Source organism: Acipenser ruthenus, chromosome 2, assembly GCF_902713425.1.
Source record: "Acipenser ruthenus chromosome 2, fAciRut3.2 maternal haplotype, whole genome shotgun sequence".
Lineage (NCBI taxonomy): Eukaryota > Metazoa > Chordata > Actinopteri > Acipenseriformes > Acipenseridae > Acipenser > Acipenser ruthenus.
Window position 1 is genome coordinate 109,122,401 of NC_081190.1, and position 27,082 is coordinate 109,149,482.

The following is a 27,082-nucleotide window of genomic DNA, read 5'->3' on the forward strand; positions in this document are numbered from 1 at the left end:
TGCAGTACTTTACACTTTTTTCTATTAAATGTCATTTGCCATGTGTCTGGCCAGTTCTGAATGCTGTCTAGATCATTTTGAATGACCTTTGCTGCTGCAACAGTGTTGGCCACTCCTCCTATTTTTGTGTCGTCTGCAAATTTAACAAGTTTGCTTACTATACCAGAATCTAAATCATTAATGTAGATTAGGAATAGCAGAGGACCTAATACTGATCCCTGTGGTACACCACTGGTTACCTCGCTCCATTTTGAGGTTTCTCCTCTAATCAGTACTTTCTGTTTTCTAGATGTTAACCACTCCCTAATCCATGTGCATGCATTTCCTTGAATCCCTACTGCGTTCAGTTTGAGAATTAATCTTTTATGCGGGACTTTGTCAAAAGCTTTCTGGAAATCTAAATAAACCATGTTGTATGCTTTGCAATTATCCATTGTCGATGTTGCATCCTCAAAAATACTAAAGTATTAGTATGTAATGCTGAATTGTGCATTATTTTGAGACGTGTTTTGATGTTTCAAAAGTAAATCTCATTTATAATACCGAAAGTTCCCATTTTAAAAATACATTAATAATAGAGTAAGTAATCACACGGACAAATGCAATGAACCACTGACGCATGCGCATATCTCAAAATAGTGCTTAGAATGCAGCAAGCAAATAATAGCGTTTGGCACCTTGTGGCGAGTACCACATAATGTTCAAATGTTCCACCTCCTATTTTTAATTTGAACAGTCGTAAGCCTGGCAGGTTGTGGATTTGTTTTTTTTTCTTGATTTTATAGCTATTGATGTTTGAAATACATTTGCTAATCGGGTTCTTAGAAAAAGAAAAACACAAATCAATAGAATAAAATGGTTAAATAATACTTGAATATGTGATGTTTGCCTAGGAGACTAACAAGGTATGCATAAGGGTTTGTTGTATCTTCATACAAAATAAACTTTATTATACCGAGGTTTTCTCTGTCAGCTTATGTGCATTAAAAAAAAATCTCACGATATTGATATTTTGAAAATTATTATTGATAAAGACCAATCTCGATATTTTCATGATATCGATAATAATGCCCACCCCTATTTTAAATTATTATTACCGCATTAGCAACTACGTGGTGTCTGAGTAACAGTACTTGAAACAAATACAATCATACAGTGAGAAGGCCCTCTACAGAGATTGCAATAAACAGATTCCCACACACATCGTTACTGTAATGTAACAAATGTACATATAATGCTTACTTTCAGCCGACTGTTCAATACTGAATATAAAAAGCAGACGCTCTTGTAAACAATCCCACAAGGCGACCCTACGAAGGGGTTTCCAGACACCAGAAGCAACTAGACATTTTAAAATTATTATTATTGTGCTTTAATTTGATTTCTCGTAGATTTTTTTTATATCAATTTAGAACCTGAAACGGGGGGCACAGAATCTAAACTGGACGGGCCATATGCCCCCTAAGGCCCGCCCATAACGCCGGGCCTGGATAAAGGCTGGGAAGATTATGCAAATGATGCTGTCAAACATAATTCCCTACATTTTATATAAGGAAACTATTATTAGCTTGTTATTGTTTGGTAGAAATATTAACAGAAACTAGACTGTTAGCAAACGTTGGCAGTATCTGGTTATATATGGTAAAAAAAAAAAAAAAAAACATGTTTTATTAGTTGACTTATGTCAGATTTATTTTTTGAACCTTACCACCTTACAATTGTATCTTTCTACATTTTTTTTAATGGTGCGTTGCGTTAAATAGAAATGTTTATCTAATGAAAAATGTGGGCTACCAAAATTTGTGGTGGGCTACCATAGTTTACCTTTTGGTAGCCCATCGGTCTACCATACATAATAGTGATTTGTCCACCCCTGAGAATACTGGGTGCGTTCACGAGAGGCAGACTTTGCTAAGTCTGCGCAGATTCTGCAAAGATTCTGAAAATTCATTGGCTACTTGCTCCGATTCTGTGCAGATTCTGCGCAGAATGACGAAAGTCCTCGTGTCGTGAACGCACCCATTAGTTGCAAAATACCCAGAGTTATGTAGCCTGCCGGGGTTACGTGACTGCAAACGGATTGTTTCCATCACGTGGATATGTTCGTTATCTTCAGCATTATTCAATGACTTTCAAACAGATTATTCAAATGCTGGGGACAAAGTAGAATGTACAGATCAGTACTAAACAGTACATCGTTTAAGCAACCAATGTCAAAGAAAAGGAGACGGTGTTGAATCCTCAAATGCTCTGCAACCCCCGTAAACAACAACACACATTCTCCCCTTTCACTAACGATGTGACCTGTCCCGTTCAACTTACAATATATGTAACATAGACAGACGAGACAAATTTAAATACACAGAAGAAGCTGGAGTGATTGTACAAAGGCATAAGTGCCCATTCCATTTTTGCAGATATTTAGAATCACCATCTTGTACAAGGACAGTAAGTTCATGTTAAAGATTCTTTGACGAGATCAGAGAGCAATACACAAGCAAACTACATAGTACTAGAAATAGATAAATAACTTGACAAAAGGCGTTTGGTTGGGTAAAAAGTGACACACATAAAACAGTACATGTGCAAATCCTTTATGCCACCCAGCTAAGAAAATCAACAGTAAAATTAATTCTTAGCTTCCACCTTTCTATAGTAAAAACAGAACAGTATTGATATAAACAAGTGTAGGTCTTGCAGACTCTATTAGTTTTTATGACTTGCCTGTAGCAAAATAAATACATAAATTCTCTTACTGTGAGACTCACAATTAAAACCCTATAGAACATGCATAACATCATCTTGACTAGCAGCTCCATCACAGGAAGCCATCTGCAGGTATTGAAAGGGTGTTCTATTGGAGATCTGGAAAAACCTGGATCATGGTGTGAAACAGGCCAGTGGAGCTGGAGGACTAAACATTTACAGGCCCTCACCTATTCAATGGCAGGTGCCTCCAGGCTTTGGAAGGACATTGATCGAGGACTAAGCCGATGTAGTGCTGAACATTTTATAGTCCTGTTTCAACAACAGAAGTTGTGACAAAAATTTCTCAAACCGTTTGGGGGGGGGTGGGGGGGGGTGGGGGTTGGGGGGGGGGGGGGGTGGATATTTTACTCTGTCTGGGATCTATAAAAGCATTCTTATGTTACCGACTGAGAAATGTGACCATTGGTTAGAATATTAGCTAATGCCATCCGTTCAAGAAATCAATCATTAGTTTTCATATAGATTAATAAAACGTAATTCAAAAAATGCGTGTGCAGTAATGAAATTATAATCTTAAAAATGGTCATGACTTTCAAACAGATAATGGAAGGTAGACAGTTCTTTCTTATCATACCAATAAATCAAACCAATGTAAACCCTTTGACAATTCTGCCAATACAATAGTGATGTGCGGCTGCAAAACACCCATATTGCTGCCAAAAAACATGTTTAGCTGTCGTAAAGTGGGACTTTAGAGGTCAGTAAAAATGTGGCGTATGCAAAGAATGGTTTTCACCTGGTGTTCTGCACCCGCTATCAAATTAGCACTTTGCCATCATGAATCAATTTAAATGATATCGAAATGAAGAACTGAGCATGGAATTGGGAAGGGATCTGGAATACTAAGCGGACACAAACATTATAATGTCATGTAAGGATTTTGCACTTGGGCAATTGCTGACCCTCCAAAAACTTTGCACTTCCACTGATAAGGTGCAAACCATTGTAGAAGCGAGTAATTAAGAGCTGTATAAAAGCACACACCTTCAGAGACCTGTCATTGGCCTGAGGATGGTTGTTGTGGTACACTTCCTGATGTGGTGATGCTTGGCTCTTGTTGAGGACAGCCAGGAAAACCTTCAGAGGAGAAGGGCAAGACGGAGAAGACCCTGTATATTCAAACCCAGGGTCACTGTTTGTCCTCTCCCCTTGCCTCTTCAACGGTGTCGGCTGTGATGTGGCTGGCAGCTCCTCTTCTGTTCTTGCTGTACTGTGTTATCACTTTCACTTTTGTTCGCCACCTTTTTATCACCTGGTTGATTGTGTGCTGAGGCTTTTCCAAATAACTCAATTTCATGCGGAGTGACCTCAGCCATAAAACTTTTCTTTTTCGTGTACCAAGAGGACTTTGCTGCCCTTATTCTGACATCTCATACAGTGCCTGCTGCTCTCTGTACTCCTAACTCACCTCACCTCTGGGCTGTAAGTGCAGCCACTAAATAGCCAGATGCACAGGCGGCACCCATTGCAACCCTCATTATCATGATTACAGCTCATTATTTGTGCATGTTGAGTAATTTGCATTGCTGTTAAGCGTACATAGCCGCAGTGCAAAATAATTGCCTGGCCGCTAAGCAATTAGGATTTTGCAGTTGCAATTGTTTGCACTGCGCCTATCCTTACATCAGCCCCATGATGTATACAGCTGCTACTTAACAATAGATGTATTTATGATCAATAACACACTTTTAGAAAAGTAAACCTTTGGCATTCCACTATGATACGCTCTGTAAGCAATAAGCTGCACATAGATAAAGTAACAATGAAAAAAACATGCTTTAGCAGCATATTTCAAGAGCAATTTAATATACAGCTTACACTGGTGCAGAACTGATTGATTAAGAAATGTAGAATATTGCAACAGAATCACTTGTGACAAAAACACCACATCGATAGTAGTGCTTTATCAAAGCTGTATTTGATATATGCCTAGATTATAATCTATTTAACACCTTAACTACAGTTACGTATAAACTGTACTAAAATACAGGAGTTTATGATTTCTACAGTTTATTGTGCCCTTTTTTCTGCAATAATGGGTATTTGCCAATCACCGATACAGTATATTTTATTGTTGGTGCACTCAAATTTGTGTAATTTGGCCACCAGTAATTCCACCTTGCTCAGGACACATTAACAACAGGTATATAGGTCTCTTTCAGCTGTCCATTTATCATGACAGCCCATTTCCCCAAGCAAAGCTTTAATTATAACAAATAATAAAATAGTCTGCATATGGTGGGGCTTTATTGAAATTGAGGTTTATCATTGTTTCAGACAGCCAATAAAATATTCCACTATTATTCCATTATATTAAAAACTATTTTCTGCACAAAGCGGTACTCACAACAAATTTTGTACTTCGAAAATGATGACAAAGATCTCTGACAAAATGTAAGATATTTGTTTTCCCTCAATGTGATATTCACAGCTTCCATGCCATAAACTGCTTAGCAAGCATGCTTCTTTTGCTGGGTAATCTTATTTCTTTCCTGTGTTATGCACAAAAGAGTTCCCCCATCTGTACAGCATTAGTGTACTGAGATTTATGTGTTTCCTAAACATTATAATTCTGTTCTTCAATGCAAAATGAGAGCCAACAAGGCTGTTAAAACAATGGGTTTCAGGAAATAATTCTAATGTTCTTTTGTTTTGTTTTTTATACATAGAATTCATTTAATTTGGCAGGTTAATTTATGTAACGTATGCCAAGGAATAATTTGTTAATTCATCTGATTTATTCATTTTTTTAATAGAAAATCTTGATTCAGTTTGATTTTTAACAGGCCAATGCATTTAATTATTAAATAAATACATTAAAGTACCAACAACTCCTGAATGCTATACTGTATAAATTGCCCCCCCCCCCCAAAACCCAAAGCCCAAAGCCCACATTCTCTCATGTATCTACATTTATCAGCAGATATTTCTATTAGATACAGTAGCCCTCTGAGCTTGCATGGTGACTTCCAAACAATCCTGGCAATTCTAGGGGTGCAGAAGTGAAGCTTAAGGGTGGGTTATATGCTCAGGACTCAGAAATACTGTACTTTCTAGCTTCCTTGTGTTTATTTTGAATATACATTTGATGTGATCCAACGCTAATAAACATGCATTCAGTAAAAAGGCAGCAAATTAAAGCTGATCATTTAAAAGTATTGTTTGGTGTGCTTCCATTCAATTCAAGAACTCTTAATAGCTGGCTTATCTGGCTAAACACTAACCGCTCTGCTTGGAGCCAACTGAGGAGCTAGATAGAACATTGGAATGTTTCTTGTTTAAATATGAACCCACTGTAACAAGCAAAAAATAAAATAAAAAAGGATTTCTCCTGACAGTCAGCTCTAACATTCACAGACCACAGAGACATTCAAACAGCAGTTTGGGTTTTCCAAATGAACCTCACATTAATATTTTAGTATAATAGTTCATAATAGTCAATGAGATTACTCCCAGTAACATAAGCCACTTCAGCAAGTCATACAGTATTTATCTAGTAATGTCTACTGCAGTAAATATGTATTTTTTTTACATTTATGGATTTTAAGAATTATCTGTGAAGTGGTTTCATGGATTGTTTTGCTGGATGATAGCTAGTGCATTTTTAATGGGTATTGATTCTTAAATGTATGAACTGCAAATCATATCAATGTCCACCCCATCAAAGCAGAAAAGCTTTCTTTTGGAAAAGATCCATGTTAATGCACTAAGACACAAAAACCTTTAATAAACAGGTCGGGTTCCCATTTCCTCTTATCTGCCCAATGACTGTATGTGTAAGGAGCTGAATGGTCCCAGATACCTCAAACCTCTTGAAGACTCAATGCATGTTTGACCGCAGGACTCTCTTAATTCTTTTGACAGGCTGACACTGACAGCAGTTCATGACTATGAACATGCCGTACAGGCTACCCTGGATTTCTGCTGTTGGGTACGTTCTGATGAATGGTATAAAATAGTATAAAATAGATGGTCTTCAGTGAGTTACAGGAAAGTAATTTCATCTAGGGTTTCTGTGACGTCATAAATTACCAGACCGAAGGTCGAGTAATTTATAAAACTGTCACAGAAACCTGAGATGGAATTCTTTTCTTGTAACTCACTGAAGCCCATCTATTATTTTGTATAATACAAGGATACGCTTGTGATGCTAATATTAAAGAAGACGAGGTTCAGCAGTACAGTTCAGTTTTTTTCGTTTTTTTTTTCTAAATAGTATTTTTCAGTGCTGTACAGACTTTCTATGTCGTTATCCGTTTAGTTTCTCTGAGGTACTAATGTACCACCTTTACATCTTTTTTTTTAACGTATTCTCATTTTGTTGGTCATTGATGAACATTTCTGTACTGTGGGTGTTGTCGAGTGATTGAAAATATTTTTTGTTTGAATTGAAAGTGATGGTCTCGAGGAGTCGAATGGGTTAAAGTTCAAATATATTTAGGAATTATCACTTTTTGACGTCACTACTGTGCTACTATCACTTTTTTTTCGAATGGCTCAGGATGCAAATATAGCTTTTATCCATGTATTTTATTTATATATATATATATATATATATATATATATAATCATTATTAAATTAATTTAAACAGTGAAACCTCAAACAGGCAGATCATAACTTCCTCAGTCCAAGGCATGCTTCTTCTTGGAACCTCTCTGCTAACTCACTGACATCCTCCTCGCTGGCTGTAGCTGGATTCCCAGACTCACGTTCCAGTTTTTCGCTCTGGTCACCCTTCTCTCTCTTGAAGCTCTTAAGGCACTTGTCCAGTCTTTTGATGCACAGGTCCACATCCTGTCTGGTGATTCCGATGGCAGATGCAGCATTGAGGTAAGGGCATGGGTACTCATTGGTGTGAGACATAAAGCCTTGGAAAGTGTAACCACTCACAGTTTGTTCCGTTCCTAGTGGAACCACCCTGAAACACAAAACCAGCTTTCAAACAGCTTTAACAATGTGTAGAGAGGCATGTACTCAAATTGTAAAGAAACTTGCTTTGGGCATTCTTTAACAGGAGCTATTGTGGGGGCATATCTGTTCTATAAACCATTTATATTAGTTTCAAATCCTGTATCACCCCCAAGACACCAAGCCCTGTTTATATTTCTGTCAGATCAGGCATTTATTACCCATTACTACAGCAAGGCTGTAAGGGATATTGTACAGGTCTTGGCAGCTGCTTAGGCTTTTAGAAATTGCTGTCCAAATTATGTTATTACACTGGTACATCACAGAGTCATGCAGAAATCAATAGAGGATAAGCCATCATCTGCTTTCTATTTGGTTTTAGAATAGTGAGAGGTCTTTTGGCTGGTACCAAGCCCATTAGGCAATAAACAACAAATACATTAAAGCTGTTGATATTCTACCCATATTTAACCCCAATGATGGCTACAGCAGTCGTTGTTCAACAATTAGGGAATCTACTGCCAAGTTAAAATAAAATGTGTATTACAACAGCCTCAATCAGAAAATATTAAAATATGTGTTACTATTTGTAACAAATATACATGAAAGCTTCATTAAATCTGCTTTTGGGGTCCTCATTCAAAACATGTACTTGTCCATCCATCTGTATGTATATCTGTCACACTCCACATTGTGATAACATTCAAAATGCTTCTTTATACCGTGGAAAAAGTTACAATATAAGGCAGCATGGTTGTGGCTCCCATTTGCCACACAATACCATTCCACTAGTATAGTACTCTTATTCTAAGGCAGCACACACATAATAGTCTTGTAACTGTGGCTCCGGAGTATAAAGGGGAGCACTGTAACTGCCTTAATTTCACATCAATCTTCACCAACCTTTCATCATACACTCCTAGCCTTTTATAGACATACAGTACTGTCGTTATGAGGACAGTGCATAGTGTGTATGTACTGTATTAGCATTCTTGCACAAGAACTAATGGACATACCAAGCTTTTATAATACTAACAGAAGTAACTGACGGTTTAGGGGTTTTTTTCTGTCAGAGGTAGCCATTGTAATTTTAAATAAATAAATAAATAAATAAATAAATAAATAAATAAATGGAGACAATAGTGCATGCAGAAATCGCAAAATAGACTAGGAACCAATGGCTTGACTTAGGGCCGATATTGATTGTGTCTAATACAGTGATTGGCTCAAATGACATCATTATTGATAACAGGCCATTCCTCTTTTCACTGCCTGAACTGAAGCTTACCTCGCTCCTGACACTTGTCGGGTAAACAGCATGGATCCCAGTTGTGTCACAGCTTTGGTGTGTTTCTCAAAGTTACCTAGCGACATGGCTGAAAAACAATGAAGAATGTATTCTATGTATTTGGTCTTGGAGCAGAGGTTGGTTAAACAGTGTCGTACCTTCAGATACACAGTCATTTATAAAATGAGATATGACAATAAAAGTAGGATAAGGGTAATAAAGCTCATAAAGAGTAGGAAAACCCTTTAGGTTATGACACATTTTCAGCACTCTTGGGCATTGGTAGTCACTTTGCAGCTGGATAGTACGTTTCTAATACTGTATATATAACATTTCATGATTAAACTTTACATTTTGACACTGTTTGGTGTTAGCTCAATAATTGAACAACTTACCCAAAGATATTGGATTATGAGATGTTTCCAACAGCCTTTCTCCATGAGCTTCTGCTAGTTTTTTCAGTTCCTCTGCCAGGTAGGTATACATTTCCTAGAAACAACAACATTGATTTTCTGTGAAGACATTTCAAATTACAAAGTGCTATCCTTCTGGGTTATTTCCATTTGCAGACACACAGTTAATGTTTCAAAAAATGTAATTCTTCAGATTGTGAAAATGTATCCATTCATTTAAACATGATGATCATAAAACAAAACTGGAAATAACGTAGAATATATATATATATATATATATATATATATATATATATATATATATATATATATATATATATATACACACACACACACACACACACACAGTGCCTTGCAAAAGTATTCAGACCCCTGACCAATTCTCTCATATTACTGAATTACAAATGGTACATTGACATTTCGTTCTGTTTGATATTTTATTTTAAAACACTGAAACTCAAAATCAATTATTGTAAGGTGACATTGGTTTTATGTTGGGAAATATTTTTAAGAAAAATAAAAAACTGAAATATCTTGCTTGCATAAGTATTCAACCCCTGTGCTGTGGAAGCTCCCAGTTTACACCTGATGTAACTTAAAAAAAAGGATGGTGAGTAAGTAGATTCAAGAAACTGCACAGAGTCCTTTTCTTCAATCAGTTGTTAGGTTTATTGAAATATGCAGGGAGTCTGGTCCCAGGTACAGGACAAACAGAATACTCGTTCTTACAATTGTTTCATGACATTAAATACCCTTCTGCATAGGTGTCTCTCTCCTCCTCTTTCTCTGACACTTAACCAATAGAAAAGGTACAACTCATTATCCTGTTACCATATATTTCATTTAGTGTGAGTGTGTGTGTGTGTGTGTGTGTGTGTGTGTGTGTGTGTGTGTGTGATCTAGTGTGAAGACCTCTGAACTCAGTGCATTCTTCAGACCCCTGGTGCCACAAAGGTCCATACATCTGGTTTTTGTCATCTTCCTGAGACCCTTTGATTCCAGTGGCATTATCTCTTTGGATCTCTCTGAAGTCTTAGAGCCTGGCTCCTTCTGGTCCCCTTGAAAACTAGCTTTATGACCCCCTGTGACAAAGATCGAATGAGTCTTAGTGTTAGATCTCCCTCTCGACCTGTGAGAGCACGGTATACGAGGAACAGAGTACCCTTAATGAAATGGCACGACAATTTATTCCGTAGGGTAGATGGAAGTCGGTCAGTTCGGAAGGGGGCGGAGCCATGGCACCCGAGCTCAGTGACCCAGACGGTAAGCGGCGTGGCATCCGAGGACTGGAGGAGCGGATGCGCTCATTAACCTCGGGGTCATGGGCGAGGGTATAAATAGGGGGCATGGCTTGAGTGATCTGTTCCTTTGCATATGGTTAAATTATATGACCGAGAAGGAGCCCGTTTGTGAAATCGACCGTGAGTGTTTTGTGTCTGTGTCCTAACACTGTGTGTCTTGTGTGTTGTTGTCTCACTAAAGATTACTGAGCACGATCCGGAGCTGCAGCCGCAGGCCAGCGACAAACCCGGACTTCACCACTCACCTTTTCACTACTGGAACTGTCTTTTGTTTTGCACCTTTTAGCACTTGAATCACGCACTGTCTTTGTGTTTGTGTTTAGTGTGGGTGTCGGAACGGGACTTTGGGGTTGCGGGTCAAACCCGTAGGATTATAACGAGAAGTGATACACGCCGCTGTATCACTTCCAGCACCATTATTATTTACAGGTTTTGCCTTGAGGCTCTGGACATTTATTAATTTAAATAAACACCCTTGCACCTGTACCAACGTTTGTCTGTGTGATTATTCTGCACTGCACTCACCTGCACGTCATTACCACTTTGCCACACCCCCTCATAAACCAGCTGTATTTTCTAAGCAAAAACCTGTTTAACTAGTTTTATACCCCAGTGGACTCCCCGAAGGGCAAACGTCTTTCATGTCCGGGCTGGAGGTCAAAGGACTTGTTTGTACAGCCTTGTGCTGCTGGCCAGCAATTGCTCAATGAAGCTGCTATTATTTCTTGCTTGCTCGGAGTCAATGCAGTGCAAGTATCTATATACCCAGAGTATATAGCCAGCTTTCATCTATCACAGCAGTGCTTGCATTTTTGGAACTAACAGTTTTTTCTATCCAATGTTAAATCACTTTTCAGAAAAATAACATGAATACAGCCGTCATTCCTCATGCGTAGCAAACTGCTATTCAATACTTGTTCCATGTTTTCCAACAACACCGATGAAAGAAATTGCCCTAACGAGGACACAATTACCTTACCATTGGCCTCCACCTGGTCAGGCTGTGAATCTGAAGGAAAATGAAGACCAAAGAGCATTCTACAGAAGTTAGAGATAAAGTAACACAAATGCATAGATTAGGGAAAGGGTACAAAATAATATCCAAGTGTTTGGATATCCCAGTGAGCACAGTTGGATCAATAATCAGTAAGTTGGAGCTGCATCACATCACCCAGGCACTGCCAAGAAAAGGCCATCCCTCAAAACTCAGCGCTCAAACAAGAAGGAGACTTGTGAGAGAAGCCACAGAGAGGCCAACAATCACTTTGAAGGAGCTACAGAGTTCAGTGGCTGGGAGTGGAGTAATGGTGCACCAGTCAACCAAATCAAGAGCTCTGCATAACACTGGTCTGTATGGGAGGGTGGCAAGAAAGAAACCGTTACTCAAAAAGTACCATCTGAAAGCACATCTGGAGTTTGCCAGAATGCATGAGAGTGACCCAGCTGCGATGTGGGAAAAGGTTTTGTGGTCAGATGAGACCAAGATAGAGCTTTTTGGCCAAAACTCAAAGCGCTATGTGTGGCGCAAACCTAACACTGCCCATGCCTCAAGACACACCATCGCTATAGAGAAGTATGGTGGTGGCAGCATCATGCTGTGGGGATGATTCTCATCAGCAGGGACTGGGCATCTTGTTAAAATTGAAGGAAGAATGGATGGAGCAAAATACAGGGAAATACTGCAAGAGAACCTGCTTCAGTCCGCTTGGGAGTAAATTAACCTTTCAGCAGGACAATGATCCCAAGCACAAGGCCAAAGCAACATTGGAGTGGCTCAAGAACAAAAAGGTGAATGTCCTACAGTGGCCCAGTCAAAGTCCTGATCTCAATCCCATTGAGAATCTGTGGCACTATTTGAAAATTGCGGTCCACAAGCGTCGTTCAACCAACCTGAACAACCTGGAGCAAATCTGCCAAGAAGAATGGGCCAAAATCACTCCGACACTGTGTGCAAAGCTGGTACATACTTACCCCAAAAGACTTAAAGCTGTTATTGCAGTGAAAGGTGGCTCTACCAAATATTAATGTGTGGGGGTTGGTATTTAAGACCTAGGTGTCATTAAGTAATATGAGGTTTGGTATCGTGGTAAAGTATCAAAATGAGCAAGTCATTTTACTGGTGATACGTGCCAAAATGTGTGCCACCTCTGCATACCCCCCAAATCTGATTCTCCAAATAACTTAATTTTATGCTAAGTTAACACCAAGTTTCATCACAATTTAAAAAACAGGTATATGCAAACATGTACATGTGACATAACGTCAAGATAAGCAAGCAAGATACCAATCCTATTATTTTAATTTGGTATACAGTACAAATAAAAACAAATGTCATTGGTTGGTTGTAAAGTAATAGAAGAAAGATCTGAATGTGAAATTGCACATCCTGACATTGCAGAGGGAGAATGGTTTCATTTTTGTGGCATTGAAAAAACTTAAACTGAGTTCAACCAATAAAAAACATTTCCATGTTATTAGATCCCATGCTAAGCTTTGACACCCACATTTGAGTGCTTTTCATGGCATCATCTTTGCAGTACTGTGCCAAGGTGCCCTTACATCAGGACACAGATGCTGCTAAAATCCTGACATGTGTCTTTGTGACCTTATGGGTAAATTACTGTTGTGCCCTGCTTGCCAGTCTGACAAAGAACATGTTAACCTTGAAGTGTGCAAGTTTTCCAAAGCAAATAAAAAAAGATTACCCAAACTTCTGGCCAGCATGGGAGAGTCTCACCTGTTTCAATGGGCAAACCGAATCAACACATTACAAAGTGACACCTAGTGTCTTTGGTACCAGAGCTGGAACATTAAAGGCCCTTCTTTCAAACTATAGCAACTACTGTTATAGTAGGTCTATTTGCATTACACACAGACTTTGGACCGACTTCCAGACTACGAATGGAAACAACTGCAGCCTTAACTTAATACGTTGAAAGGAAGAAGTTAAGCTTTAAGACTCTATTTGGTTTTGCAGTTTGAAGCATAGCTCAACCAGGGAGTTCTTATCTTCCATTACTGTATATTTAAGTATAAGTGATCTACACAGTCCTGCTGATCCTGCTATTCTTTTCAAGTGCTCTTAATCACAGAAAACGCTGTGAATGCAATTCAGGGACAGGGCTGCATTTTGAATTGCCAGTATTGATTTAAATATGATGCTCTTTAATGTTCCACGAAAGTTCAACTCATCTTGGCAATGGTAAAGTATTGAAAGGAAGCTGAGGGGAGAGGTCACGGCCCCTTGACCTGCAAATGGTAGTTACACAATCTTCCTGGCACCCCTATCACTTTAATGCCATTACCTTTCGTTCCTTTAGAAGCTGCTTGTAGCCGTTTGTTCCCAGGGAGAGAAGGGTGATGAGAACATCCAGTGAGGGGGAAGCTGATGCTCGACCTAAAAATAACACAATCAATGCAATCCCTGCTTGAGCCGCTTGCAGGTTTCACTTATACTACAGCAAGAAGCGCCTCTCAGCTAGGATGTTGGATTTGCATTACATGTATTTACATTAAAGTACATCATGACCATATCCACATACTCATTATGATATGATGCTACATTTTAATATGTTTAAACATGGGGAGCGTAATCACTTTTCAATACCAAAGAACAGCATGCAGTTAACTCATAGAAATAACGTTAGAGGGCATTAAATAAATGTATAACTTTAATTCTTGGCTTTCTTAGAATGTAACAGTGTTGTCATATAATTTTTTGTTTCTATATTGTAGTTTTTGTTTGCCCAGGTTTGCGAAAATAAGACTACATTGCCATATTCTGGTGAATTGTATTATTATTATTATTATTATTATTATTATTATTATTATTATTATTATTGTACGTAAAACAAGCATTGAAAACACAGCAAAAATCAGTAAGAGATTCATTTAACTTAATTGGCTTAATTTACATTCTTTAAATGTGTTAAAGTTTTGGGAAAATGGCCAGATGTCTTGCCTAATATAAGTATGCTCTTACCTGGGTACATCCTGCTGATTTCCTGAATGAAGGATTCATTAAAACCAGCAATAATGGCGCCACCTACTGGAACCATGAAGTTTTTGTCGAGGCTCTGGACAAATGCATCTATTCTTCCAACCCGAGCACCCTAAAGGAACACAGAATTGCTTCCTAGTTATTGTTTCCTAGTTATTTTAAACCTTTGGTAACTGGTAATTTACTACATCGAACTTGAAGCAGCAACTATCAAAAGGGTTAAAAAAGTTACTGTTTTTCAAATATTCCTAAAATATTTTTAAGATACAGGTTTAATAAGGTTTCATACACAAATCAAACCCGTTTGCTTTTACTGTTCTTTATATAAAGAAATGTAGGTAAAGAGGTGAATTAGTGGCTTATATTAGTTTCTGATAAACCCCAGCACTTTCTGAACTTTGGTCCACATCATGTAGATAAATACAGATAAATACAGATTTGTTTAGAAGAAGGTAACAATACTAACCTAGACTGTAATATCAGCCTGTGGGTTGTACATACTTTTAACTTTACAGAGCAAAACTCACAGTAAAAAAGTACTGCACTATTGTGATGTTATGTATTGATTTGTACAGAGATGAGTGGGAGTTACCCATTAGCACTTAACACTTTGGCCTTAGGTCATAAGATTTACAGTTACTTTCAATAACAGGGGTAAGGTGAGGTTCAGCCATGTATGTTGAAGTCGGTGATGGGCCTCAGAATGTGGAATTGTCCTTTATGATGTCACAGAATCTTCTTTTGTGACATCATGGGGAAGCTCTATCAGTTTCCACTTTAAAAGACTGCCAAGGTACTGTATGCACTTTACTTATCTACTAACAGAGTATGTGCGGACTGCTTGCATGCCTCCCCTGTCTCAGCTGCCTCTCAGTCAGCGAACAAGGTACAGGCGAAAGCTTTTTTTTATTTTATTTGAGAACTGTTGTAACATAGGCACTAGATAACATTCTCCGGACACTAACTCCCTAAAAGTTTGCAGATTCCAGGATCACAGACACAGCATAAGATATTGTTGAGGTTACAAAGGTTCTCAGTAGAATATAAAGGTTAGCATGGTACAAAGTAGTAACTTCTGTGAAAATTACAATTTATGTGAGGCAATGAGACTTCTGGTGTGATGTCTGGTGTGCAGGGAAATTGATGCAATTAAGTTTTAGTGGAAAAACGCTGGAAAAATACAAGAAAGTTCTAAAGGTATAAAACCCCTTTTACATATGTGAGCCATGCCTTTTCTCTTACCCTTCGTCTGGAAGCTGCAGTGCTGTGGACTCCCAAGTGCTCCTGATAAGGACTCAGCCTCTGCTGCTTGTTTTATATTCAGGCACTGGATCCCATAGAGGTTACCAGCCTGTTTCTGTAATTGGATACAGATACAAACGGAGGGAAATGACCCTACCTGCTAATTCAGATAAAGAATCTTTGAGTGAGACTTTTAATTAATAAATCCTATCAGAAGATTTGGGGACGACACTCTTCGTATGACTGATCAGTTTAATTTAACGGCCCTGGTATAACACACACTCTGTACACACCCCCCCCCATGTAAAAGGGGCTCTTCTAGTAAAACACACTCCTCTGTTATGCTTAAAGCAGAGGGGTAAAAGAAAAGAATAATACTTTGTAGGATCACTCTTTAAACTGTGGTTATACAGTATATATAGTGTTCTGCGTCTTTGGTTTTTATCTTTAAAAAGAAATCTGGGAATTGATCATATTAAAATAGGGATAAAACCGGTAAAAAATAGTTTTTAATTGAAACATCAGTAAAAATCGGGGGGGGGGATCTCAGCATACACACTTTACATGTGGAATATGATGTGCAGCAGTTCTGGTTTCTTATTAGGTTTAATGTCCCTGGCATGTCTGATAAAGCACAATCTGCGCAAGTCGAATCCCCATTTTCCCAAGTTAGCTGGTACTTTGCGAACGTTTGGGAAATCGCTGTGCTGACGGAAACAGTATCTACAGAAGGTATGAACATGACATCAGAACAAAACAAGCCAGGTTTATTCGCTTTGAAATCATAAAAATAAAATTGACAGAACTGGGTGGTGCAAGCCATTGGAAGATGTGTCAAAAATCACACTGGGCATTTCCATCAATGCGTTCCATGTAAGTTTACCAACTAAAGCACAGAGCTCTGACAAACTCATTAACAGTCATTCTGCGCTCTCTTTTTATTAAAGCGCATGTAAAAGCCACAGAAATGGATTGCTTGTCTCTCAGTTCACTTTCGTGTTTGAGTTTTATGTGTCGTTTACTTTTCAGTATGTTCTTTTATTCTGTCAGCGCGAACATGTATCTCAATGCAGCAGTATTTGCAGCGCTATGCATCCTCTGCCTCATCTCGCCCACTTCTGCTATTTGGCTTTTTGTATACTTTGAAACATTTATTTTCTTTTGAATATTCATAAACTGATTTACGTTTTCTCCTCATTCCTCAGCCACTAATAATATTATATTTTCATGTAAGTATTTCAATTTAGTTTTTGATCAAGCTAGTAGTTACTATGCCAAGCAATTGCCACAATAATCAGACTTTGACTGGCCAACATAATCAGGTGATAGTGTGTTTGTGAAGTGACAGAGAACCACAGTTGAACGTTATCTGATCCTCTGACATCTAAACATCTGCTGTATCCTAGGATACAGTGTAGGGATGCTTATTACAATGTCAGAGTCAAAATAAATCAGCATTTTAATCTAATTGTTGTGTATTTCCTAGAAAATAGTACCGGGATAATATAAAATAATAGACAAAAATCTGGTATAAATCAGTAAAAACTGACGTCCAGTTAAAAAAAAAAATCCTGTGAGTTTTGCTCTGTAAAGTTAAAAAGATCTGCCTCGTCTCGGCTCTGCAACAGGTGGTTAGGTTGAAAACATGGCATTGGGCGGTTTCTGGTGAGAGCGATTTAACTATGTCTCTGGCAAGTAGCTTCCCCCCCCTTTTTCCCCCCTCTTCTCTCTTTCCCTCTTCTCTATCATTTCACTTAAGCAGCCATCTCTATCCCTCTCTGTGGTTATACCTGGTGGTTGTGCATACACACATATGGTCAGACAGCTCTCGGGTCACTCGCCTTTACTATAATGGCATCAAGTAATAGAGATAACTGTAGTAGGGGGTGCCCGGTTAATTTTGCTAGTTGGAATTTTTGTTTATCTTTTTGTTTTCTGTGGTTTGTATTTATCGTTGCAGAGGAGTGAGCCTGCGGAGCTAGGTCTACCGCCAGCAGTCACGAGAGCACTTCCCTGCACAGCACAGCACCACACTCACTGGCACCACGCTTCCCAGGACCCAAGCACGCACACTGCCGTGCACGGAGGACGGGGGACACCTCATTACCTATGCTGCTGTGTTCCCCTCTTCTATTAACTAAATCTAATTTTAGAGTACTAATCCTGTAGTTCAACAAAGTCTTAAAGTCTGGGCACAATTTAAACAACACTTTGGCTTACAATCAGTCTCATTACAATGTCCTGTGGATAGAAACCATTTATTTCCTCCTTCAGTGGAAGACACTGATTTTCGTCTATGGCATGGGAACGGTGCTAAGTGTCTGAAATAGCTTATTTTGAACAACTCTCCCAGAAATACAATCTGCCCAGGACCCACTTTTTCAGAAACCTACAAATTAGAAATGTTGTCAGGAATACAGTAGCGCAGTTCCCTGCACGTCCCCGAGTCCACGCTTGACTGTGTGCTTCGATTCGACCCCTACTGCAAAGGTTTGATATCTAAAATATATAATGAAATGATGTCTTTACACTGTCCTTCACTTTCCAACCTAAAAATATTATGGGAGCAGGATTTGGGATTCAGTCTCCAGGGTGATGATTGGGAGTCTGCTCTCACTCGAGTGCACTCTTCATCGGTTTGTGTCCGTCATGGCCTTATAGAGTTTAAAGTTCTGCACCACATTCACCTCTCTAAGGCCAGGCTGGCAAGGATTTATCTGGGTTTGGACCCAACCTGTGACTGATGTGGGTGGGCCCCTGCTACCTTCATCCGTATGTTTTGGTCCTGTCCTAATCTAGCTCACTTCTGGACGCCTGTTTGAGACCCTCTCCCAAATCATTCAGCACCCTATTGATCCTAACCCTCTAATTGCGTTATTTGGTATAACACCATCTGACATTTCTTTAACGAAACTCCAATCTGACCAGACTTGGGGTTAATTCAATTTTTTCACTTCCAATTCCATTTCTATCCCAATTCTTTTTTAATCAATTCAAATTCCTATTCCAATCATTTTACTCCAAAGGCTTTATTGAGCAAACAAATACAGTATACAACTTAATGAACTTGTCAGGTAACCTGATAAAGCCTATGGCATAAACCTCAGTAAAGTCTATGCCGTAAAACGGAATAGGAATTTGAATTGTATAAAAGGGAACTGGGATTGGAAATGGAATTGGAATTGAAAAAATGGAATTGACACCAACTCTGAATCTGACTCTTTGGCCTTCTCCACACTACTATCTAGAAGCCCAATTCTATTTGCCTGGGAACAGGCTGCCCCACCCACACATGCTCAGTGGCTGAGGAACCTTTTGCAGCATCTAAAGCTTGAAAAAATTATATATACACTTCATGGGTCTAGTGAAAAATTCTACTTGGCTTAGCATGCCCTTCTATCACATACTAATGAACGTAGATTTCCACAGCTCCCCTAATCTATGCCTATCTGCCTACCCATTTTCTCTCTTCTGAATGCAAACGGACTGCTTGCAATCTTTCTCTTTCACGCTTCCTCTCTCGTCCCCATTTCCTGTCTCTGTTTTTTTTCTCTTTTGTCTCTACTGAATACAATTTCAAAAACAATCCTGGCAAATTAAATGATAAATGATTTTATGATACTTTATGTATTAAATTATTATTTGAAATGTCTGTTGCTTTTGTTATTTTGTAAGTCATTATGTGTAATTTCTTTACTTAACAAAGCCAATAAACAGAATTAAACAAAACACACACACACAACACAGCTGGCTGCTTACTAACAAAGCACAACAAAATATGTTTGCTCAGTTACATCTATGCTGTAATATAGGACATAAAAACGAGATGTACTGTGCCTGTATTTGCTGATTCCATAACATAATAATCATTTAAAAAAAAGTCTGATCTGGAATCAAGTCGATATAAGTAGCAGACCGATAACAGCTGAACTCAAAACAACATCGCCCGGGGAGTTTGCATTCAAAATCCAATATTTAAAGATTAACAAAACCAAAAGAAATGTTCAGTCCGAGACGCATCACATCCCCTCCACTGCACACAGTAAAAGATGCAATGCTTGTTTGTTTTTTGCCACATTCTGTGTTTTCTTCCGAAGTAGCAGGTGGGGGCTTGCATTTTATATGACTGAGCGTTTAACTCATTGATTTATGATAGGAAATACTTGTGCTGCAGAGATACATTATTGCATACATACATACATACATACATACATTGCACGGTGGTCTCGTAATACTTCCACGTAGCCATTTTCACTGCTCATGTACTCCCTTCGCCAATAGCAGAGCTAGGTAATTAAGTGCCCTGTCTCCCTGTCAGTTATCAGTGAGGTGACAATTGTAGTGGCTGATCACTTAATTTCCTCCTCTCTCAAAAATACCGTGCCAAGTTTTTCCGGGTGTAGTTAGCACATTTTTCAATTTGTTTTAGAAATGAACGAGTATTCGAAACTTGATCAAAGTATTCAAGTAGTAATTTTATTTCGAATACTCGATTACTTGAATATATGGACTCGCCCGTTTATAGCGTGCCTCAATGCTTGTAAAATTTGTAAAAGGTTGTCTAACTTCTATATGGTATATGATATATATAGAGCCATATTTCCAAAGCATTTACTCCAGTCTCCTATTTTTTAAATGATAACAAATTATGTTAATGTTACAAAATGACAAACAAAATACCTTCAGAGTGCTTACCAGAACATGGAATATATAATGTAGTTGTTTGCTTTCTAGTTTTGTAAATTTTTGAAAAATTAACAGGTGCCTTTTAAAAAAAAAAAATAGGAGTTAACGAAAGACCACTGAAAATCTGGCCCATTGTATGGTAGCAGTATATACTAAACAGACTTAGACTCGATCAGTCTCGATTCAGACTTGGACAGCCTTGAGTGTTTAGGAAATGGAATTGGTCTTGAAAGAAGCAAACTTAAGCTTTTCTCTGAAATATTTACCTAAATTAGGGGGGAAGAAATAAAGATTTAGTCCATACCTGCTGAATAAGGTGCATGCATTTAGAGGACTGAACTCCATAGGCATTGTTGACTATGTGGGGAATTTCATACTTTGCACACATCTGGGCCAGTTCCTCCAGTCTGCAACATAGCAGAAACAGCTGAATAAAACAAAGGCTAAGACATAACTGCGTCGATCTATTGCATTAGTACATTAAACAGAAAAAACAAGCATCTTAGTAACATACACCACCGTTTCATGACTGTAAATATAACATTAAAGCTATCATTAAATACCAAGAAAACGTAGACCACCGTGATGCAAGTAAAATGAAAAGCAGAACAACTGGAGGTGGGATAATATTGTAGCCAGCTTTACACCACTCAGACCACTGGCTTACTAAATATCTCGGTATACCTGAATCATTTTAATAAGCAAGACATCCCACAAAGGCAGTAGTACCCCACATGCTATCCATTTTCTATCAATAGAAAGAGACTGGGTGGGATATTATAGTTTTTTTTATTATTATTATTTTAACCAACAAAATGGCAATAGTGTTACTGCTAAGACGGGTCCCACGCTCTGTTGAATACTATTTTCTGATGATGAATCTTAATGCATAACAACGGTATTGATACAGTACAAAATCCTCAGCAGGAAATGCAGCGCTTGCACGTCCTATAAATGCAGCTAGGATGAAGTGAATCTTATAGGGTAGTACCTGTCAGGGACTCTGGGAGCAAAGCAGGAGGTGGTGGAGTGAACACACACAATGTTCTCCGGGCCTAGCTCCTTTATCTTGCTCTCCACAGTCTGCAGGTCGGTCCGCAGCTCATCTCCTTCCAGCAAGCTCTCCACAATCACTGGTTCAAACCCTGCAGTAATAGCAACAGTGTAGAAACCCCTTCTTATGCCTTACTCCATGGGCTACACTCCCATTTATATATTAGACATTTACATGTTTTGCTAGAGCAAGCAGGATAGCTCCCATTATTTCAGAGGTGATAAAATATGCACTTCAGCACACAAAAAACATCAGGGGGCAGAGTAAGATAAATGATCCCTCCCCGAGTTTTCTGTGTCAGTATCAATGTGCAGATAGAAACTGATTTTTAACATCTGTTTCTACCTGAGTCAGGGCATTTAACTGCACGCAAACTTGTAACTATTCTTTTCATATCATTGACAAAGAAAGTTTGTTATTCAAACTACTGCTGAATATTTTAAAGCTCACACTTACACACTTGTGAGGTTTGTAAAGTACAGTAACACATTTATTGTAAATATAAGTGATATTTGAAAGCCAACTTGCATTGCCTTATTTTTCAGCACCTGAGTTACCATGAATTAAACATGTTTAACAGTAAGGTTTATCCGTATTGTTCTTGGAAAGGATGGGTGCGAGGTCTGTGCTCAGTGCAACATGCTGTTTGTTTCATTTCCTGTTTGAATGTTTGGAGGCTTGCTTTCATGAAAGCTTGTGAGGCTTATAACTTCTTAACGGCTTGCTGAATTGAACTGAAATTAATCTGTTTGTACTCGGCTTCATAGTGGTGGGAGAATGAAATAGTCACAGCAAATATCAAATCACCAAAACAGTAATACAGTAGATCTATGAGCATAATCATGAGCACACATTACTGTATTAGGTAAACACGCCACTGGTTCATGGCCGTTTTACTTGTTAAAACTCATGGCAAAAAACTTACGATACAGATTAAACAAATTAAAAACACACTATTTAAACAATTACATTTCAAGTTCAGGGTTTGATTCCTAGAATCATCAAAATAAAATATGAGTATAAAGTTTTTGTACTCTGTCCTTCAATTCTAATGGGGGTGTAGAGATTTTATTAGAGTGCTTTGTAAGACTACCTCACACTACCTTACCTGCAGTTATCATAGATTTAAAACATGACTTCTGGTCAATCCTGGGCCAAAGGATGTACTTTGCTTTTGGTCTTCTATGTCTTAATGTCAGGAAGCAAAGGGTTAGGCTCATTCCAGTGGCCATTGGAACCACAAAGCAGCTGGAAACAGTTCGGACACCTTGAAAACAAATCGAATCATTAAACATACACCCCCTTTTACAAATGTTTAACAATCCAAATAACCCTGCTTTCGTTTTTTTTTGTTTTTTTTTAATATATTCAGTTTTCATTTAAAAATAAATCAAATGAACCAAGCCTGTCTGCTCACTGATTCAGTTGAAATAAATATGTTTACGACATTTCTTAGAAACTGCAGAAATAAACTGGCTTATCCTGTTAAATGCATCTGTTGTTTATAGCTAAACATAAGCTGAAAGTGATGACTGATTGATAGGTTGTCAAAAGTGCCAATATGGTTTGCAACATGGGAACATCACAAACTACAAACTATTATTGGGTGTCATCAATTATAAAGCATGCTTTCATGTCAGCCACTCTGCTTCTACCTGCTGCCTTTAAAATATCAAGCACTACTGCATTGGTGAGCTTGTTGAGCAGGCTGGAACCAGCAGCTTTAGGCTGAACCGCAGCAATATCCCCTGATCGTCCAATTCCATGTATGAGTCTGAAACAAAAATAAAGTTAGCTCTATCTCTGTACAAAACTAGAAATGAACTACAATGTCAGTTTGGTAACACAATATAAATGTACAAGACTGCTGTTAAGGGCTTTTGTTTTTCAGCGTTCATTTATTTCCTTCTCTGTTTCAGCTATTTTAGTGAATGGATAAAAAACAGTGATTATCTGGGCTTTTATTTTTTTACCTAGCATCACCCGTAAAGCGAATTTATTGTGAAAAATACTGCCAATTACAGCACTGTTGGGAATCAGGGAGCACACTTTATCCTTCTATGATACTACATAAGTGGTAACACAAAAGCAATGCCTTCCAGTCTCAGAACATTAAAAAAAATGTTGCTATTCCAGAATGGTGGCTGGATAATAAGAATGTGGTACTATTGTATACAAGAATGCCCTGCAATTCTATCAGCTGCCTCTAAACAGCTTTTGGTTGGTCATCTCCAATAGACCAGTGCGCTGTACTGCAAAAGGATAGAGACAATCTGGAACTTTTCCTCAAAACCTACTTGTGTCCTTTAACATCAGCATATGACCCTAAACCTAACCCTAACCCACGAGACCTGTGCCGGTAACTGCAATTGCATAGTTCCAGCTTCGAGCTCCGAAAATAAGAATGCAGTATTTTTTATTCCCTGCTACAAATGACATTGGAGCCACCACTGTACTGTATATCAGATTGGCTTGTCCTATATAAATGATTACCTGTAATGCCTTCTGGCCACAAGACTGGAGGCTACTCTTCCTTCCCGCTCTCCGACACCACAGTTACCCAGAAAGTTGTTACTATCCATGAGAGCCAGTTCATTGAGAAACAGCTCAATAGTACTTTCATCCCAGCCATCTTCAGGACATTTACCCTTTGTTGCAAAATTTAAAGAAAATAAATAAATGTACAACACTAATTTACATCCCAAAAAGATAATGACTGGTATTACAAGGGAAATTACTTGAAACTATTTGAAGCTAATACAGATTTTGATTAATAATGAGTGCTAAAGAATTTCCTTCATCATAATTGGGTGAACAGTTCTCTAGATCATAATGTTTATTTATTTGTTAATCTGTTTGACCAAAAAAAAAAGGTTCTACTTTTAATTTGAATCTATTTGTTACCTTTTCCAAGAGCAGTCTGATTAATTGCTCGTGGGTGCGACGTGCTTGAGCACCCTGCCTTATGTACGATGAGGAGACAATCTTCTCACTTAATGAAAAGTTTTCACAATTCATTCTTTCCGGTAGCTAGAAAAAAAATTCACAATTTATATTTTGTTCAGCACAGTGAAGAAACCTTTTCAACAGGGAGTCTGCAGAGGACTGCTCTCAGTTTATACAGGGCAGGGATTCCTCTAAACAAAACTGTATGAACCAGGATGTGTAGGACCATATTTCTCAGAAGTTTTGATGTTGCAGGGAAAGTGTCTGTTTATAGATCTCTCATTGAGAGCATTCTTACTTTTAATATAGTATCATGGTATGGCAATCCCTCAGTAACAAATAAAACAAAACTGTCAAGAGTTGTCAACCAGACAAGTAAACTAATTGGTACCAAACAGCTGCAAATATCAGACCTGTGCCATCAAGCAGTTAAAAGGAAATTCATACACATTTTTAATGATAGTACACATCCTCTCAATTCTTCATTTCAATTACTGCCGTCAGGTCGACAATTCAAAGTTCCTCTTGCACGGAATAACTGTTACAAAAAATAATTGATTCCATCTGCAATTTGAATCCTTAATGAGGAAAAGAGGTGGAAGACCTGAGAAGTGTGTGTACACTTTGTGTGTGCATGTGTATAGGTGTGTACACTTTGTGTGTGCATGTGTATAGGTGTGTACACTTTGTGTGTGCATGTGTATAGGTGTGTGCTTGTATGTGAGTATGGTATGTTATTGGTCAACACTGAGCTGCTGCTGTGCTACTTATGCAAGCATGGATTATTGTTTTATTATTGAGTGATGCTGTGTGTACATTGTATGTTTATTTGGGGGGGGGGGGGGGGGGGGGGCTGTACTTTGAAGAAATGTATTAAACAGACACCAATTATTATGTATATATTTTTGGATAAAACGTAAGATTGATCCAAAAACGGAAGATTTCCAAAGTTCTTGTTTGCAGTACTTTAACGTATTTTAAAATAACAACATTATACTTGAAAAAGCTTTGCCAGCTATGACATGGGTTAATAATATATATATTTTTAAATACTACGGTACGGTATGTATTTTTTGTCACGTGGTGATCGTGTTATCACAAGCTGGAGCGACAGCAGCAGTAACACAAAACAACATAAGAGTGAGGCCTGTTCAACCAGGAGTCTGGGTTATCGGAGCTCCCCATTAAAGTGATCTATAACTAGGCGAAATGTCTGATCTGGCAACGAACAACAAAAACACGAAGTAGGCAGTAATCTGTTGTTGTTCATACGATACATGTGCGTACGTAGCATTTAGGAAGGTGCAGAATAGAGTAAATGAAAACAAACCTGCCACTAATCTGAAACATTACACGTAATTTGTACGAAATTCGTGTTTAACCAAAACATATATTTCGCTGTAATTGTAAATAAGTCTTCCACAGATGCAACAATCACATTAAAATGCAAAGTGCACACGCACATTCCCTATTATTATCATATACCATTTATATTCGTTTTGAATTGGAATAAACTGGGTAAATAAAATACAATTGAGGATGTCGATGTTTTGGTTAAATCTTATTAGCAAGACATTATGGGTTAACAAACCGGTGCTTACTGTTCCAGTAAATCTGCAGTTCAAGGTATGCCGGCGGTTCTTCGTATTTCATGTATTTACAGCCCCTGGAAACACCGACACACACACACACTATGGACTTAGCACTCAGTGTTGTAAATTAATACGATACGCAAGGGTCCCCTGGTGGCTAAATTGGAGCATTTCATGTCTGACTCAGCAGTTTGTTGTGTGACACGAGAAATACTGTATGCGCAGCGTATCCCATCCTTTGTGGAACAAGGGTTGTAGCCTAGATGTAGTTCATATTTTAAAAAGTGTATTGTTGTGAGAGTGAGAGGTGGAAAGATTATTTTGTTGAATTTACTTCAGATTAATTCCTTGAAGAATTTTATTTCTGATGGCTCTATCAATTTGATCTGACCAAAAATAAGATTTTTCACTGGTTATCTCTCCCCAACCCATTTAGCTGTCTGCTTTTCAAATTGACACTTTTTGCTTTACAGAGATCTTGGGATTGTAAAATAACACATAATTGGACCATTCTTCTTGAAACAGCCCACAGCTATCTCTGTTGTAGAAAACCCACACAGGCCATTCTACATTGAGATCTTCATCAACAATACTCCTGAGGAAAATTATAAACAAGAATTTTGGAAATGAACACTGTTTCGGCTACATACAATAGGTCCTGATAACTTGGGACATAGCTGCTTATCTGGTTCAGTGGTTAAAGAAATGGGCTTATAACCAGGTTCAAATCCCAGCTCAGCCACTGACTCATTGTGTGACCCTGAGCAAGTCACTTAACCTCCTTGTGCTCCATCTTTTGGGTGAGACATTGTTGTAAGTGACTCTGCAGCTGATACATAGTTCACACACCCTAGTCTTGTATCTTGTAAAGTGCTTTGTGAT

At 38.3% G+C, this 27,082-nt stretch overlaps 1 protein-coding gene across 2 annotated transcripts; it reads right to left on the reverse strand.

Moving 5' to 3' along the window:
* Nucleotides 1–5,649: 5,649 nt before the first annotated feature.
* LOC117408397 (O-phosphoseryl-tRNA(Sec) selenium transferase) lies at nucleotides 5,650–26,362 on the reverse strand. Of its 2 annotated transcripts, none has more exons than XM_034013354.3 (12): nucleotides 26,210–26,362; nucleotides 24,567–24,692; nucleotides 24,156–24,310; nucleotides 23,318–23,436; nucleotides 22,771–22,929; nucleotides 21,600–21,753; nucleotides 20,913–21,015; nucleotides 14,663–14,792; nucleotides 13,986–14,077; nucleotides 9,362–9,455; nucleotides 8,967–9,054; nucleotides 5,650–7,688 (listed from the first exon to the last, which is right to left on the reverse strand). In XM_034013354.3, the coding sequence occupies exons 2-12, from the start codon at nucleotides 24,678–24,680 to the stop codon at nucleotides 7,382–7,384; spliced, it is 1,515 nt and encodes a 504-aa protein (XP_033869245.2). In that variant the 5' UTR covers nucleotides 24,681–24,692; nucleotides 26,210–26,362; the 3' UTR covers nucleotides 5,650–7,381. The 2 variants fall into 2 exon arrangements, with proteins under 2 accessions (XP_033869245.2, XP_033869246.2); XM_034013355.3 differs by having other exon boundaries at nucleotides 26,200–26,340.
* Between the last annotated feature and the right edge of the window lie 720 nt (nucleotides 26,363–27,082).